Source organism: Dendropsophus ebraccatus, chromosome 1, assembly GCF_027789765.1.
Source record: "Dendropsophus ebraccatus isolate aDenEbr1 chromosome 1, aDenEbr1.pat, whole genome shotgun sequence".
NCBI classification, from domain to species: Eukaryota; Metazoa; Chordata; class Amphibia; order Anura; family Hylidae; genus Dendropsophus; species Dendropsophus ebraccatus.
The window spans coordinates 214,083,861-214,102,846 of record NC_091454.1 but is presented as its reverse complement, the minus strand read 5'-3'; the positions used below and the strand labels follow the sequence as shown (position 1 = coordinate 214,102,846).

Below are 18,986 nucleotides of genomic sequence, written 5' to 3'. Positions count from 1 at the left end.
TAATATATATGTACAGCTGGTATAACCTGGGTATATACTGTATATAATTATATATGTACAGCTGGTATAACCTGGGTATCTCCTGTATATAATTATATATGTACAGCTGGTATAACCTGGGGATATCCTGTATATAATTATATATGTATAGCTGGTATAACCTAGGGATCTCCTGTATATAATTATATATGTACAGCTGGTATAACCTGGGGATCTCCTGTATATAATTATATATGTACAGCTGGTATAACCTAGGTATCTCCTGTATATAAGTATTTATGTACAGCCGGTATAACCTGGGTATATCCTGTATATAATATATATGTACAGCTGGTATAACCTGGGTATATACTGTATATAAATATATATGTACAGCTGGTATAACCTGGGTATCTCCTGTATATAATGTTATATGTACAGCTGGTATAACCTGGGTATTTACTGTATATAATTATATATATAGAGCTGGTATAACCTGGGTATCTCCTGTATATAATGTTATATGTACAGCTGGTATAACCTGGGTATCTCCTGTATATAATTATTTATATATATATATATATATATATATATATATATATATATATATATATACAGCTGGTATAACCTGGGTATCTCCTGTACATAATATATAAAATATCTGTGTAGTTGTAGTCATTGAGAAGAATTGCACCTTCCTTTATGAACACCTTCCCCTGAACATGGGGGTAATAGTGACCCCAGAACACCTGAGGCAAATATAACCTATTTAGATGGTCTGTTCTTTCCTATTACAGGGTGACATACAGTGTGTATGTGACGTGACCGTATCTAACCTATATCCGCTCTCATTTCAGGGGGAAGCCCTATGGACAGTCCTCGCAATTTTTCCCCGAGTGCAGCTGCTCATTTCTCATTTGCATCTTCTCGCAGGTAATAGAAGTTCATAGTACATGGCCATCACTGACTGGGGTGGTATATTTATGGGTAATTATCAGGATACTAAATTATTACCCAATTTCAGGAACTGAATGTAGCCCTGGCTCTGTTCTTGACGTCTCTAGTGGGTGACAGTAGTAGAGCAGCTATGGGTGTAGTGCAGAGCCGGCAATTACCTAAAGGGGGCGGAAACACTCCTGTGCAACTATGCAGGAGTATAAATAACACCTGGTAGATATTGCATCAGAATCATTACTGAAAAAACACTGACACATGGGGTCTTACACTGATACTATACTGACACTTGGGGTCCTACACTGATACTATACTGACACTTGGGGTCCTACACTGATACTATACTGACACTTGGGGTCCTACACTGATACTATACTGACACTTGGGGTCCTACACTGATAACACACTGACACTTGGGGTCCTACACTGATAACACACTGACACTTGGGGTCCTTCACTGATAACACACTGATACTTGGGGTCCTACCCTGATAACACACTGACACTTGGGGTCCTACACTGATAACACACTGACACTTGGGGTCCTACACTGATACTATACTGACACTTGGGGTCCTACACTGATATTATACTGACACTTGGGGTCCTACACTGATAACACACTGACACTTGGGGTCCTACACTGATACTATACTGACACTTGGGGTCCTACACTGATACTATACTGACACTTGGGGTCCTACACTGATGCTATACTGACACTTGGGGTCCTACACTGATAACACAATGACACTTGGGGTCCTACACTGATAACACAATGACACTTGGGGTCCTACACTGATAACACAATGACACTTGGGGTCCTACACTGATAACACACTGACACTTGGGGTCCTACACTGATAATGTACTGACACTTGGGGTCCTACACTGATACTATACTGACACTTGGGGTCCTACACTGATACTATACTGACACTTGGGGTCCTACACTGATACTATACTGACACTTGGGGTCCTACACTGATAACACACTGACACTTGGGGTCCTACACTGATAACACACTGACACTTGGGGTCCTTCACTGATAACACACTGATACTTGGGGTCCTACCCTGATAACACACTGACACTTGGGGTCCTACACTGATAACACACTGACACTTGGGGTCCTACACTGATACTATACTGACACTTGGGGTCCTACACTGATATTATACTGACACTTGGGGTCCTACACTGATAACACACTGACACTTGGGGTCCTACACTGATACTATACTGACACTTGGGGTCCTACACTGATACTATACTGACACTTGGGGTCCTACACTGATGCTATACTGACACTTGGGGTCCTACACTGATAACACAATGACACTTGGGGTCCTACACTGATAACACAATGACACTTGGGGTCCTACACTGATAACACACTGACACTTGGGGTCCTACACTGATAATGTACTGACACTTGGGGTCCTACACTGATACTATACTGACACTTGGGGTCCTACACTGATACTATACTGACACTTGGGGTCCTACACTGATAACACACTGACACTTGGGGTCCTACACTGATAACACACTGACACTTGGGGTCCTACACTGATAACACACTGACACTTGGGGTCCTACACTGATAACACACTGACACTTGGGGTCCTACACTGATAACACACTGACACTTGGGGTCCTACACTGATACTATACTGACACTTGGGGTCCTACACTGATATTATACTGACACTTGGGGTCCTACACTGATAACACACTGACACTTGGGGTCCTACACTGATAACACACTGACACTTGGGGTCCTACACTGATAACACTTTGACACTTGGGGTCACAGAACATGTCACACAGAAATGTTGACCTAGAACATAAGAACAATGACTCATTGTTAATATGGAAACCAATGTAATAGAACCCTTCAGCTGAGGTTCCACAAGTGATCACAGAACAATGGTACACCAAAGCTTCCATGTCTGTGCTCCAGAACAATGGTACACCAAAGCTTCCATGTCTGTGAGCCTGAACAATAGTACACCAAAGCTTCCATGTCTGTGCTCCAGAACAATGGTACACCAAAGCTTCCATGTCAGTGTTCCCAGAACAATGGTACACCAAAGCTTCCATGTCTGTGCTCCAGAACAATGGTACACCAAAGCTTCCATGTCTGTGCTCCAGAACAATGGTACACCCAAGCTTCCATGTCTGTGCTCCAGAACAATGGTACACCAAAGCTTCCATGTCAGTGTTCCCAGAACAATGGTACACCAAAGCTTCCATGTCTGTGCTCCAGAACAATGGTACATCAAAGCTTCCATGTCTGTGCTCCAGAACAATAGTACACCAAAGCTTCCATGTTTGTGCTCCAGAACAATGGTACACCCAAGCAGGGCCGGCTCCAGGTTTTTGTGGGCCCTTGGGCGACAGAGGCTCAGCGGGCCCCTTTGTGGAGCAAATCATGTGGCGACACTAAAATAGCAGGTATAGTTAGACCCCCTCATTGCCCCATATAGTAAATAGACATTCTCTGGCATACTTGAGAAGGGCTCTAAGTAGTAGTTAAAATGTTGCGCTTTTGGACTTTTGGATATTCAGTGACTTACAGGTGATGTCTTCCCTGATCAGAGTTGTTCAGTTTTCTTTTTCTTTCCATCAGGCCCAAGCCACGACTCTTCTTTCCAGAATCTGTCAGAGAAGCATTTTAGGTTCTTTGGTCCAGCACATTGGTGCCCCCATATACAATAGTCCCCCCTCCCTTTGTAATATGCCCATTTACAATAGTCCCCCCTCCCTTTGTAATATGCCCATATACAATAGTCCCCCCTCCCTTTTAATATGCCCATATACAATAGTCCCCCCTCCTTTTGTAATATGCCCATGTATACTCCACCCCCTTGTAATATCATAATACAGAATAGCCCCCCCCCTTGTAACATCCCCATAAAGATTCGGCATACCCTTTGTAATATCCCCATATAGAATATGCAGCCCCCGTAGGAAACAAATAAAAAACAATATTCATCTGTCTCTGCCACATCAATCCCCAGCAGCGCCGTCTTCTTCTTTTTCCTGTTCCCGGCGGCGTCTTCTGCTCTGCCCTCCTGGATCCTCTGCGGCGCGTCCAGGAAGTGACGTCAGCCGTCAGGGGAGTACTGCAGACGTGCCTGCGTGTGGCACGTCTGCTACACAGAGGGGGATCTTTAGGGGCAGAGCGGGCCGGGCAGAGCAGCTGAGTGAGTAGCGCGGCGGCCGGCCGCGCTGTTCACAACAGCTGCAGAGGGCCGCCGGTGTGAAACCGTCGGTCCACCAATCTGGGGATGCATCCCTTCACCGGGCGGCAGGGATGCGGGCGGCATTGCTCCGGTCGCTAATCATTCCGGTGGGCAAGTGCCGGGGAGCCCCCTGAGGGCCCGTGGGCCCCGGCATTTGCCCGAGTAAGCCGGGTGCTGACGCCGGCCCTGCACCCAAGCTTCCATGTCTGTGCTCCAGAACAATGGTACACCAAAGCTTCCATGTCTGTGCTCCAGAACAATGGTACACCAAAGCTTCCATGTCTGTGCTCCAGAACAATGGTACACCCAAGCTTCCATGTCTGTGCTCCAGAACAATGGTACACCCAAGCTTCCATGTCTGTGCTCCAGAACAATGGTACACCAAAGCTTCCATGTCTGTGAGCCATTGATAGTTGAGGTCAACAGCATGTGACTCTTGTAGAACTCAGTGATACTTTATTAGAATTATAGGTTGGGGTCACATGAGGTTCTATAACCTCCTCAGGAATCAGATCTGTATGCTGCAGTTTATTTATACACCGGTTCTCCTTCCCTTTCAGCAGGACTGATGGCCGTCGCTGGTCTCTTGCTTCTCTTCCATCATCTGGATATGGGACGAATACTCCAAGCTCCACAGTATCGGTGAGTGGGGGGGAGGGGGGAACTACTGGAAATTGTATATATCAGGAAAGGATGTTGTGTTTAAAGGGTAACAAGAATGGTGCCTGGCGGGTGCCCAGAGCATGCCATACTCATTGCCCATTCATTGCTCTAGCAGCCGAGGTTATGGCAGCCACATCCCCTCTATAACATAAGAAGGGGGAAATCTTGGATGTGAATTTTTTTTTCCAGGAATCATTCCCTAGATCCATCAAACACCATAACTTATATTTATAATAGTTCTTTTGTATCTTTGATCCCCTCTTATACAATCTTCTTTGCTCTTTCTGCGTAACCCACGTTCTTCTTGCTTTTCCTTGGCCTGTCCTTCTCCTCCTCGCAGTCCTCCTCCTCTTCTCAGGAACGCCTTCACCAGCTACCATTCCAGCCCACCTTGGACGAACTCCACTTTCTATCCAAGCATTTTGGCAGTACGGAGAGTATCCCAGATGACGACGGTCGCAGGTCACCTGCGGTCAGGCCTCGATCTCGGAGTTTAAGGTCAGTCTCCATCTTCATTGGTTGTCACCATGTGCTGTAATGGTGGATATTGGACCGTATAGTGAAGGAGCCACCAATAATGTCATGCGATAGCCTCTATCTTCTATAACACATCACTGTCTGTCTTCTATCCTCAGTCCTGGTCGATCACCTTCCTCTTACGACAATGAAATCGTGATGATGAACCATGTTTATAAAGAAAGGTTCCCCAAGGTAAGGATGGAGAGATCTCATTTGGCTAGCCATTGTCATCATAGTCCTGGCCCTGGAATCCCCAAATCTAGACAATCACTACCCATTACAATCATTATCCTTGATAATAATTTGATCACAGAGTGTGGGGATACCTGACAGGAAGTATTTTTAGTTTCCCTGCAGCGCCACCACAGGAGACTTTAAGCATTACATAGTGCCCATTCAAATGAATGGGTTGTCTTTATGACGCAGGACAGAACAGGTCAGACTTGACTAATTACTAGGACATGGTGGGCATGGCCATAGACTTGCTATGAAGCCCATCTTGTGCAATAATGAGTGAGTGAAGGAGAGCACGTAGCTTTTTAGCAGTTGATCAGGATTGGATCACCCAGAACCAACCAATCAAAACATTTTCATTTGTCTCTTTAACATATAAAAAGTTTAGGTTTTTTTTTGTGACAATAGAAAATAATTTCTGAAAGAGGGACAAATACTTTTTCATACTTCAGTATATATATATATATATATATATATATAGTATGGCCAAATGTATTAGTAGCTCCTATTGATGGGGACATAGCCTGCTAGGTCTTTTTTTTAGGGGATGCCTTATCCTTGAAGAAGAATTAACACAACATGCAAAGCAGGGATAGAGTGTATGGTATGGCCGCTTCCGTCCACCAGGGGGAGCTCACCACAGCACACTTGTACAGCACAGCAGGGACAGTGTACAGTATGGAAGCTTCTAGCCACCAGGGGGAGCTCACCACAGCACACTCGTATAGCACAGCAGGGACAGTGTACAGTATGGCAGCTTCCAGCCACCAGGGGGAGCTCATCAAAGCACACTCGTACAGCACAGCAGGGACAGCATTCAGTATGGCGGCAGGCAGCGGGTTAAGAGCAGACTGTGTGCAGCTCTACATCTGGTGGTAGGGGACAACAGGGATGTTGGCAGGCGACAGGCCTCTTGATGCCATGCCTGCACATTTACAAGTGACGTCCATGAAAGGGAACATTGGGGTTGGCGGCAGGTGACGGTCTTCATGTACTGCATGCAGCTGCTCTGCAATGGACGGTAAGGGTAGGGGACAACGGCGGCGGCTAGAAAGAATCCCAACTGCGCGCTCTGATCTGTTCAGCGGGCATGTTTCCAAACTAAAACTTTGCTAGGTCTTACTTTCGGGGAGGCCTTATATTTAGCAATTCAGCAAAACCTCTACTAGGTCTTTTCAGGGGATGTCTTATTTTTGGGGAAACAGGCTAGTAGTAACCCTTGCAGACTATGATGTGTCATGCCTCATGTTTGTTGATTCCAGGCCACAGCCCAGATGGAGGACAGGCTCCGAGTATTCATCTCCAGTTTCTCTCCTGAAAATGTCCTACCTCTGGCCGATGGTGTCCTGAACTTTATCCATCACCAAATTGTGGAGCTTGCCAGGGACTGCCTGACCCGGAGCATGGAGGGGATGATCACCAGTACATACTTCTACCAGCTGCAGGATAACCTGGACAAGCTGCTGCAGGATGTAAGATGGCGGATGGGAGGATGTAATGGTGAGGACTGGATAAGACCATACATAACACCCTCTGTGCTCTGCAGGCCGTGGAGCGCTCAGAAGGCTCAGAAGTGGCTTTTATCGCCCAACTAATGAAGAACCTGCTCATCATCATCTCACGGCCGGCCCGTCTGCTGGAGTGCCTGGTGGGTCCATGGCTTAGTGTATTGACGGGTTGGGGCATTTTACAGACTGTTAGTCTAGTTTTAGCCTTTATTCCACCTCTTAACATTGAGGTATTAATAAATGCCTGATAAATGGGCTGTCAGGCAGTGGTCTAAGGTGGATCTGCCAGTACTGTATATAGGAGGGCCAATACAGAAAGCTTGTAAGTCCTGCCCCCCACTCATACAGAAAGCTTGTAAGTCCTGCCCCCCCCCCACACACTCATACAGAAAGCATGTGAGTCCTGCCCCCCACACTCATACAAAAAGCCTGTGAGTCCTGCCCCCCCCACACTCATACAGAAAGCCTTTGAGTCCTGCACCCCCACACTCATATAGAAAGCCTGTGAGTCCTGCCCCCCCCCCACACTCATACAGAAAGCCTTTGAGTCCTGCACCCTCTTACTCATACAGAAAGCCTGTGAGTCCTGCCCCATACAGAAGGCCTGTGAGTCCTGCACCCCATCCTGCCCCCCATACAGAAAGCCTGTGAGACCTGTACCCCCACACTCATACAGAAAGCCTGTGAGACCTGCACCCCCACACCCACCTACAGAGTCCTGTTTTGTCTCCCAATCCTAAGCAGTCCCCTCCCTCTCCTGATTGATAACCAAAATAGAATTCCCTACAGAAGAATCAAATCATAGAAACATATGTATCTCCGAGCTTGGCGTCTCCCCCCTATAACGCTGTCCTCCAGTATCAGATCACACAGAGCTGCCTTAAAGGGCTTGTCCAAGATCAGGAAAAAGTTTCTGCCTATTCTCCCAGATATAGCGTCACATCTGTCCATGTGTCTGGTATCACAGCTTCATTTATCTGAACGGGGATGACCTGCAGTATCAGACACCTGAAGCTGGAGGACCCCTTTAAGTATGCTAATTCTTACCATTTACTCGCTTTACCTCCTGAGAACAGGAACCATCTGCATACAGGTAACTGTGCGATGAAGCGTAACCCATAGGCATTGCCAAGCACTCTGCCCGCACCTTTTATACTATAATTGTGTATTCCTTTCCTATTTTCTGTAATGGTCCCTGATGTCTCTCCTGCTCATCCATAAGGCTCCCAGTAATAACTATCTTCTGGAGGGGGGGGATCTCCATTATAATCCTACAAGCCGCAGCCTCCATTATATCTTACAGCTGAGCTTTATTTCCCCAGTGATGCCTGACGTCACAGCCGATAATGCCTCCTGCAGCATCTGGGGACGGCTATATAATGCCTGCCTCTCCTACAGCCATCTCTAGTGACAGCGCAGACATGCTGACAGAACACTCTATACATGGCCTTTATAGACACTATATACATGGCCCTTATACACACTATATACATGGCCCTTATAGACACTCTATACATGGCCCTTATAGACACTCTATACATGGCCCTTATAGACACTATATACATGGCCTTTATAGACACTATATACATGGCCTTTATAGACACTAAATACATGGCCTTTATAGACACTATATACATGGCCCTTATAGACACTATATACATGGCCTTTAAATACACTATATACATGGCCTTTAAAGACACTATATACATGGCCCTTATAGACACTATATACATGGCCCTTATAGACACTATATACATGGCCCTTATAGACACTATATACATGGCCCTTATAGACACTATATATATGGCCCTTATACACACTATATACATTGCCTTTATAGAATACTATATACATGGCCCTTATAGACACTATATACAAGGCCTTTATAGACACTATATACATGGTCTTTATAAGACTATATACATGGCCTTTATAGGATACTATATACATGGCCTTTATATGACTATATACATGGTCTTTATATGACTATATACATGGCCTTTATATGACTATATACATGGTCTTTATATGACTATATACATGGCCTTTATAGGACACTATATACATGGTCTTTATATGACTATATACATGGCCTTTATATGACACTATATACATGGCCTTTATATGAAACTATATACATGGTGTTTATATGACTACATACATGGCCTTTATAGACACTATATACATGGTCTTTATAGACACTATATACATGGCCTTTATAGACACTATATACATGGCCCTTATAGACACTATATACATGGCCCTTATAGACACTATATACATGGCCTTTATAGACACTATATACATGGCCTTTATAGGACACTATATACATGGCCTTTATAGGACACTATATACATGGCCTTTATAGGACACTATATACATGGCCTTTATAGGACACTATATACATGGCCTTTATAGACACTATATACATGGCCCTTATAGACACTATATACATGGCCTTTATAGACACTATATACATGGCCTTTATAGGACACTATATACATGGCCTTTATAGGACACTATATACATGGCCTTTATAGGACACTATATACATGGCCTTTATAGGACACTATATACAGGGCCTTTTCTAGGTAATTTTGACTACAGGGCGAATCCTGCTAAAAACAAACAAACAAAAAAAAAACAGTTCAGTGACTCACAGGCGATGTCTTCTTTGATCTGAGGCATCACTTTCCCTTTTCCTCTCCATCTGGCCCAGTCCACCATGATGATTTCTTGCAGCAACAATTCATCTCTTGTGAACCTGCCAGACAAACATCTTAGGTTTCGCACTTTACAAGTTCCACTTCTTTTGTGTCTTGTGCAGTAAAGTCAGTAGGTATGTGAGTTGCCCCCTGTATGTAGGATCCCCTGCTGTGCCTCCATATAGTAATAATCCCTCTTTGCCCCCCCCCATAGTATTAATCCTCCCTGTGCTCCCCCCATAGTAATAATCCCCCATGGTTTGTTCACATATAGTAATAAACCCACCTGTGCCCTTCCCCCATAGTAATACCCCCCGTGCCCTTCCCCCATAGTAATAATCCCCCCTGTGCTCTTCCCCCATAGTAATAAGCCCCCCCTGTGCTCCCCCACCCATAGTAATAAGCCCCCCTGTGCTCCCCACCCATAGTAATAAGCCCCCCTGTGCTCCCCCACCAATAGTAATAAGCCCCCCTGTGCTCCCCCACCCATAGTAGTAAGCCCCCCTGTGCTCCCCCACCCATAGTAATAAGCCCCCCGTGCTCCCCCACCCATAGTAATAAGCCCCCCGTGCTCCCCACCCATAGTAGTAAGCCCCCCTGTGCTCCCCCACCCATAGTAATAAGCCCCCCTGTGCTCCCCCACCCATAGTAATAAGCCCCCCTGTGCTCCCCCATAGTAATAAGCCCCCCTGTGCTCTTCCCCCATAGTAATAAGCCCCCCCTGTGCTCCCCCCCCCATAGTATTAATCCTCCCTGTGCTCCCCCCATAGTAATAATCCCCCATGGTTTGTTCACATATAGTAATAAACCCACCTGTGCCCTTCCCCCATAGTAATACCCCCCGTGCCCTTCCCCCATAGTAATAATCCCCCCTGTGCTCTTCCCCCATAGTAATAAGCCCCCCCTGTGCTCCCCCACCCATAGTAATAAGCCCCCCTGTGCTCCCCACCCATAGTAATAAGCCCCCCTGTGCTCCCCCACCAATAGTAATAAGCCCCCCTGTGCTCCCCCACCCATAGTAGTAAGCCCCCCTGTGCTCCCCCACCCATAGTAATAAGCCCCCCGTGCTCCCCCACCCATAGTAATAAGCCCCCCGTGCTCCCCACCCATAGTAGTAAGCCCCCCTGTGCTCCCCCACCCATAGTAATAAGCCCCCCTGTGCTCCCCCACCCATAGTAATAAGCCCCCCTGTGCTCCCCCATAGTAATAAGCCCCCCTGTGCTCCCCCATAGTAATAAGCCCCCCTGTGCTCCCCCATAGTAATAAGCCTCATGTGCTCCCCCACTCATAGTAATAAGCCCCCCTGTGCTCCCCCACCCATAGAAATAAGCCCCCCCTGTGCTCCCCCACCCATAGTAGTAAGCCCCCCTGTGCTCCCCCACCCATAGTAGTAAGCCCCCCTGTGCTCCCCCACCCATAGTAGTAAGCCCCCCTGTGCTCCCCCACCCATAGTAATAAGGCCCCCTGTGCTCCCCCACCCATAGTAATAAGCCCCCTGTGCTCCCCCACCCATAGTAATAAGCCCCCCTGTGCTCCCCCATAGTAGTAACCCCCCTGTCCTCCCCCATCCATAGTAATAAGCCCCCCTGTGCTCCCCCACCCATAGTAATAAGCCCCCCTGTGCTCCCCCCCATAGTAGAACCCCCCCCCTGTGCTCCCCCACCCATAGTAGTAAGCCCCCCGTTCTCCCCCCATAGTAGTAACCCTCCTGTGCTCCCCCACCCATAGTAATAAGCCCCCCTGTGCTCCCCCACCCATAGTAATAAGCCCCCCTGTGCTCCCCCACCCATAGTAATAAGCCCCCCTGTGCTCCCCCACCCATAGTAATAAGCCCCCCTGTGCTCCCCCACCCATAGTAATAAGCCCCCCTGTGCTCCCCCACCCATAGTAGTAACCCCCCCATGCTTTGTCCACACAAAAAAAAACCAAACATTATACTCACCTTGTTCCAGCATACAGCAGGTCCCTCTCTCCTCTTCTCCAGCCTGCGAGGAGCAGGCCGCCGTAACCCCCGCACACATCTTCTCTCTTCAGCAGGCGCAGTGATATGACGTCATTGCGCCTGCTCAGGGAGATGTCTGCAGCGGCCTGCAGAGTGCTCAGCAGGGTCCGGCCGGTCCATGGGGGGCGGAGCTACGTTCGGGCGGGGGGGCGGAACAACGTTCGGGCACCAGTCTTGCCCTGTGATGGCAGGGGGTCACAGAGCTAGGTGATGGGGTGAGCAGGCGGGCGGCCGGGGGTGCGCGCAGCTCAGTGGAGCCACCAGCGCCCCCTAGCTGTCGGCGCCCCGTGCGGTCGCCCGGCCCGCCCGCCTCTAGAAACGGCCCTGACTATATACATGGCCTTTATAGGACACTATATACATGGTCTTTATATGACTATATACATGGCCTTTATAAGACACTATATATGTGGCCTTTATATGACACTATATACATGGTCTTTATAGAGCACTATATATGTATGGCCTTTGTGTGACACTATACACATTATTCTATAGAAAACTATATATATATGGTAAAAATATCCAGTGTATTCAATAAGTCTTCACCCCCATTCACTTTTTTCCACATTTTGTTACATTGTGTTTTTGTCCTAAAGTTAAAAAAAATATAGTAAATAGTAAATAAAACTATTCATTCTCAATCTCTGAGATGTTTCTGCACCTTGAAGTCACCTATAGTAAGCTCAGCTGATTGGACGGGGCCTGGAAAGACTCCGCCCCCTGTCTATATACTATCTATATCTAAAAGCTAAAAATGTATCAGAGCAAACACCAATCCACGAGGAGGAAAGAGCTGCCTGTAGAGCTCAGAGACAGCACTGTGTGGAGGAGGAGAGAGCTGCCTGTAGTGCTCAGAGACAGCACTGTGTGGAGGAGGAGAGAGCTGCCTGTAGAGCTCAGAGACATGATTATGTGGAGGAGGAAAGAGCTGCCTGTAGAGCTCAGAGACAGGATTGTGGGGAGGAGGAAAGAGCTGCCTGTAGAGCTCAGAGACAGGATTGTGGGGAGGAGGAAAGAGCTGCCTATAGAGCTCAGAGACAGCACTGTGTGGAGGAGGAAAGTGCTGCCTGTAGAGCTCAGAAACAGGATTATGTGGAGGAGGAAAGAGCTGCCTATAGAGCTCAAAGACAGGATTATGTGGTGGAGGAAAGATCTGCCTATAGAGCTCAGAGACAGGATTGTGGGGAGGAGGAAAGAACTGCCTGTAGAGCTCAGAGACAGCACTGTGTGGAGGAGGAAAGAGCTGCCTGTAGAGCTCAGAGACAGCACTGTGTGGAGGCGGAGAGAGCTGCCTGTAGAGCTCAGAGACAGCACTGTGTAGAGGAGGAGAGAGCTGCCTGTAGAGCTCAGAGACAGCACTGTGTGGAGGAGGAAAGTGCTGCCTGTAGAGCTCAGAAACAGGATTATGTGGAGGAGGAAAGTGCTGCCTATAGAGCTCACAGACAGGATTATGTGGTGGAGGAAAGAGCTGCCTATAGAGCTCAGAGACAGGATTGTGTGGAGGAGGAAAGAGCTGCCTGTAGAGCTCAGAGACAGCACTGTGCGGAGGAGGAGAGAGCTGCCTGTAGAGCTCAGAGACAGCACTGTGTGGAGGCGGAGAGAGCTGCCTGTAGAGCTCAGAGACAGCACTGTGTGGAGGAGGAAAGTGCTGCCTGTAGAGCTCAAAGACAGGATTATGTGGTGGAGGAAAGAGCTGCCTATAGAGCTCACAGACAGGATTATGTGATGGAGGAAAGAGCTCCCTGTAGAGCTCAGAGACAGGATTGTGTGGTGGAGGAAAGAGCTCCCTGTAGAGCTCAGAGACAGGATTGTGTGGAGGAGGAAAGAGCTGCCTGTAGAGCTCAGAGACAGGATTGATTGTGTGGAGGAGCAGATCTGGAGAAGGGGACAGACACATTACTGCTACAGTGACCGTTCACAAGCCCTCAGTGGCCTCTGTAATACTTAGAAGGAAGAAGTGATCCAGATTGCTGTGGACCTCAGACTGGGGTGAAGGATCATCTCCCAACAAGACAATGGGAGAAATTTATCAAATCGGCGTACGAGTACAATAGTCTTAGGGACTGCTCTGTGAGCCCTGACGTAAACCCCATAGAGAGGCCTGACAATGGCTGCACTGAACAGATTGGGGTATTTAAAGCGGCTGTACAGAACTTAGGTGGACGTTCATTGAGATTATCAAACAAACAATAGGGGGCGCCATAACAACAGTAATATCTAGACACAAGAATATTATTTAATCAGTTGCAATGTTTCCCCAATCTAGTAAAGAAAAGTTGTGGGATGACGTATTAAATGTCATTGACAGGAGTTTAACCCTGAGGAGTTTTACCACTTGTTGGAGGCAGCCGAGGACCAGGTGAAGGAAGGAAACCTTAAGAAGGATATACCACAGTACATCCTGCGGCAGCTGGGACTCACACGAGACCCCTTCCCCGGTAATAACACTCCATTGTCTCCATTGTTGTGTATTACACAGTCTACAGTATAATCATGGGTGTATTACTATTCCTATACAGAGGTAGCTGCTGAAGAACCTCTTACCATAGAGACGCACACACCTGAAAGTGAAGATACCGGAGAGGTAAGAGGCCATGTCTGCTGCTGTCTATGTCATACAATGGATTCCTGGTGTACAGTTCACATTGCTCTACTTATATCCTCCATATTATAGGGAAAAGGAGGAGCCACCAAGCCAATAAGACCGCCCGAGGAGAGTGACTTCGAAAACATTAAACTGATCAGCAATGGCGCCTATGGGTAAGTGTAAGATAAGATGCTGATATATATATTTACCAGCGGAAAAAACTACAGATTTGTAATGTACTTCTATTTAAACATCTCAAGTCTTCCAGTACTTATCAGCTGCTGTATGTCCCACAGGAAGTAGTGTATTATTTCCAGTCTGACACAGTGCTCTCTGCTGCCACCTCTGTCCATGTCAGGAACTGTCCAGAGCAGAAACAAATCCCCATAGAAAACCTTTTTCTGCTCTGGAAAGAATATACCACTTCCTGCAGGACATACAGCAGCTGATAAATACTGGAAGACTGGAGATTTTCAATTAGAAGTAAATAACAAATCTGTATAACTTTCTGACACCAGTTGATTTGAAAGGGGAAAAAAAAATCACTGGAGTACCCCTTTAATATACTCCTTTAATGAAAGGGGGTTGTTCAGATTAATAGCAGTCTGGAGTTCAAATGGTGCGGTCATTTATTCTGTAAAAAAATATGACCCTAATGTAAAGACGGAGGGCAGTAAATGTTATACCTTCTGGTTTTACCCTGTACACAGTGCGTAAAGTGGGTCGTTCCACACATTGTACCAAGGAAGTAGGAACTTTCATCAAGAAGTTGATTAGAGAGTGAAAAACATATAAAGAAGTGCAGAAAATAATTGGCTGCTTGGCTAATAGATCGACGCTTTAAAATGGCGAACAAAATCCAAAACACGTAGTAGGAAAATATATACTACAGTCGGTGTGGATGAGAGAATAACAAGAAGCCTCCAGTGATCTCCTCAAGGGTTATCAGAAGACACCTACATGAGGACAAGCTGTGGGCAAGACGCCTCCAGTGATCTCCTCAAGGGTTATCAGGAGACACCTACATGAGGACAAGCTGTGGGCAAGATGCTTCCAGTGATCTCCAGGGTTATCAGAAGACACCTACATGAGGACAAGCTGTGGGCAGGACGCCTCCAGTGATCTCCTCCAGGGTTATCAGAAGACACCTACATGAGGACAAGCTGTGGGCAAGATGCCTCCAGTGATCTCCTCCAGGGTTATCAGGAGACACCTACATGAGGACAAGCTGTGGGCAAGACGCCTCCAGTGATCTCCTCCAGGGTTATCAGAAGACACCTACATGAGGACAAGCTGTTGGCAAGATGCCTCCAGTGATCTCCTCCAGGGTTATCAGGAGACACCTACATGAGGACAAGCTGTGGGCAAGACGCCTCCAGTGATCTCCTCCAGGGTTATCAGAAGACACCTACATGAGGACAAGCTGTGGGCAAGATGCCTCCAGTGATCTCCTCCAGGGTTATCAGGAGACACCTACATGAGGACAAGCTGTGGGCAAGACGCCTCCAGTGATCTCCTCCAGGGTTATCAGAAGACACCTACATGAGGACAAGCTGTGGGCAAGACGCCTCCAGTGATCTCCTCCAGGGTTATCAGAAGACACCTACATGAGGACAAGCTGTGGGCAGGACGCCTCCAGTGATCTCCTCCAGGGTTATCAGGAGACACCTACATGAGGACAAGCTGTGGGCAAGACGCCTCCAGTGATCTCCTCCAGGGTTATCAGGAGACACCTACATGAGGACAAGCTGTGGGCAAGACGCCTCCAGTGATCTCCTCCAGGGTTATCAGGAGACACCTACATGAGGACAAGCTGTGGGCAAGAAGCCTCCAATGATCTCCTCCAGGGTTATCAGAAGGCACCTACATGAGGACAAGCTGTGGGCAAGAAGCCTCCAATGATCTCCTCCAGGGTTATCAGAAGGCACCTACATGAGGACAAGCTGTGGGCTGTGTGAGGCAGAAAGGGACTCCAGGCCACTCCAATATGTAGCAGTAGGGGAGTCCAGGCCACTTCCATACTAGGCAGTAGGGGACTCCAGGCCACTCCCAAGTGAGGCAGTAGGGGACTCCAGGGCACTCCCAAGTGAGGCAGTAGGGGAGTCCAGGCCACTCCCATGTGAGGCAGTAGGGGACTCCAGGCCACTCCCAAGTGAGGCAGTAGGGGAGTCCAGGCCACTCCCATCTAAAGCAGTAGGGGAGTCCAGGCCACTCCCATGTGAGGCAGTAGGGGACTCCAGGCCACTCCCATGTGAGGCAGAAAAGGAGTCCAGGCCACTCCCATGTGAAGCAGTAGGGGAATCCAGGCCACTCCCATGTGAGGCAGAAAGGGACTCCAGGCCACTTCCAAGTAAGGTAGTAGGGGACTCCAGGCCACACCCATGTTAGGCAGTAGGGGAGTCCAGGCCACTCCCATGTGAGGCAGTAGGGGACTCCAGGCCACTCCCATGTGAGGCAGAAAGGGACTCCAGACCACTCCCATGTGAAGCAGTAGGGGAGTTCAGGCCACTCCCATGTAAAGCAGTAGGGGAGTCCAGGCCACTCCCATGTGAGGCAGTAGGGGACTCCAGGCCACTTCCAAGTGAGGCAGAAAGGGAGTCCAGGCCACTCCCATGTGAAGCAGTAGGGGAGTCCAGGCCACTTCCAAGTGAGGCAGAAAAGGGAGTCCAGGCCACTCCCATGTGAGGCAGTAGGGGAGTCCAGGCCACTCCCATGTGAGGCAGTAGGGGAGTCCAGGCCACTTCCAAGTGAGGCAGAAAAGGGAGTCCAGGCCACTCCCATGTGAGGCAGTAGGGGACTCCAGGCCACTCCCATGTGAGGCAGTAGGGGAGTCCAGGCCACTCCCATGTGAGGCAGTAGGGGAGTCCAGGCCACTCCCATGGGAGGCAGTAGGGGAGTCCAGGCCACTCCCATGGGAGGCAGTAGGGGAGTCCAGGCCACTCCCATGTGAGGCAGTAGGGGAGTCCAGGCCACTCCCATGTGAGGCAGTAGGGGAGTCCAGGCCACTCCCATGTGAGGCAGTAGGGGAGTCCAGGCCACTCCCATGTGAGGCAGTAGGGGAGTCCAGGCCACTCCCATGTGAAGCAGTAGGGGAGTCCAGGCCACTCCCATGTGAAGCAGTAGGGGAGTCCAGGCCACTCCCATGTTAAGCAGTAGGAGAGTCCAGGCCACTCCCATGTTAAGCAGTAGGAGAGTCCAGGCCACTTCCAAGTGAGGCAGATCCCAGTGCAGCGTTACCAGCACAATGCTCCTAACACAGCACTCCCAGTGCAGTGCCTTCAGTGCAAGACAAGTGCTGTGCTCCCAGTATAGTGCCTTTAGTGCTGTACTTATATTGCTGTGCTCCCAGTATAGACTCCCAGTGCTGTGCTCCCAGTATAGTTCTCCCAGCGCAGCGCTCCCAGCACAGTGCACCCAGTACAATGCTCTCAGTGCTATTAGGAGTACTGAGCTTTTTCTTGGTTATTGTACACACACTGCTATTATTTTTCACATAACTGTGTATGGGCTGAGCCATCATTTCCTTGCCTTGTGCCCTAGGCCCCCTATATTATACCCGGCTTATATACGGATGCTCTGTGATCCTGTGGCTGTTCTCTTACAGAGCTGTGTATCTTGTCCGCCATCGGGAGACCCGACAGAGATTTGCCATGAAAAAGATCAACAAGCAGAACCTGCTGCTGAGAAACCAAGTGCACCAGGCCTTCGTGGAGCGAGACATCCTGACGTTTGCACAGAATCCATTTGTGGTCAGCATGTTCTGCTCTTTCCAGACTCGGAGACATCTCTGCATGGTGATGGAATATGTGGAAGGTGAGATACACAATGTACTGGACATCACAGCCTTCACTCCTCACTTATTAACCCCTTCATACCCCTGCTCATACCTATAAATGTCATGTAGAGCATCCAACCCCCATCTAGTTTTATTTCATAGATCCTCTGTCAAAACTTCTGTCACCCCTATGAAGAAGCTGACTGGGTCTCACCCCCGTCTTCCCCTCTTGTGTTTTCTGCCTGGCAGGGGGTGACTGTGCCACTCTCCTGAAACACATTGGCGCTCTCCCTTTGGAGATGGCGAGATTATATTTTGCTGAGACCGTCCTGGCCTTGGAGTACCTACATAACTACGGCATCGTTCACCGGGATCTGAAACCAGACAAGTGAGTAGCAGACTGTCCCCATATAATAGTGCAGCCACCATGATAAGGGCCCTATTCCACCGGACGATTATCGTTCGCATAGTCGTTAACGATTAACGATCTCAAACGACCGCTATTGCGAAAGACCTGAAAACGTTCACTCATTTCCATGAAACGATAATCGTTATTTATGATCGTAATTGCGATCGTTTTCTCTTCACTATTTATTTGCTATTGCGTTCGTTTCTATTGCGAACGACCGAACGATGTCTTATTCAATGCGAACGTTTTGCGAACGAGCAATGATAAAAATAGGTCCAAGTCTTATACAGGTCTATATACGATTTCTCGTTCGGTCGTTAACTGTTAACTGCATTTCAACCGAACGATAATCGTTTAGATTTAAACGATTTAACGATAATTTGAACGATAATCGTC

The 18,986-nt window shown here is 48.1% G+C and overlaps 1 protein-coding gene across 3 annotated transcripts in view; it reads left to right on the top strand.

The window, feature by feature from the left end:
- Window positions 1-18,986, top strand: part of MAST1 (microtubule associated serine/threonine kinase 1) — a 57,566-nt gene that overhangs the window by 25,033 nt on the left and 13,547 nt on the right. For all 3 annotated transcript variants that reach the window (XM_069947599.1, XM_069947591.1, XM_069947583.1), the window contains exons 4-14: window positions 837-912; window positions 4,749-4,827; window positions 5,189-5,346; window positions 5,484-5,559; window positions 6,864-7,073; window positions 7,148-7,249; window positions 14,128-14,257; window positions 14,339-14,403; window positions 14,494-14,579; window positions 18,011-18,219; window positions 18,431-18,569. In XM_069947599.1, coding sequence (XP_069803700.1) covers window positions 837-912; window positions 4,749-4,827; window positions 5,189-5,346; window positions 5,484-5,559; window positions 6,864-7,073; window positions 7,148-7,249; window positions 14,128-14,257; window positions 14,339-14,403; window positions 14,494-14,579; window positions 18,011-18,219; window positions 18,431-18,569 — 1,330 coding nt within the window. The remainder of the gene's footprint in view (window positions 1-836; window positions 913-4,748; window positions 4,828-5,188; window positions 5,347-5,483; window positions 5,560-6,863; window positions 7,074-7,147; window positions 7,250-14,127; window positions 14,258-14,338; window positions 14,404-14,493; window positions 14,580-18,010; window positions 18,220-18,430; window positions 18,570-18,986) is intronic.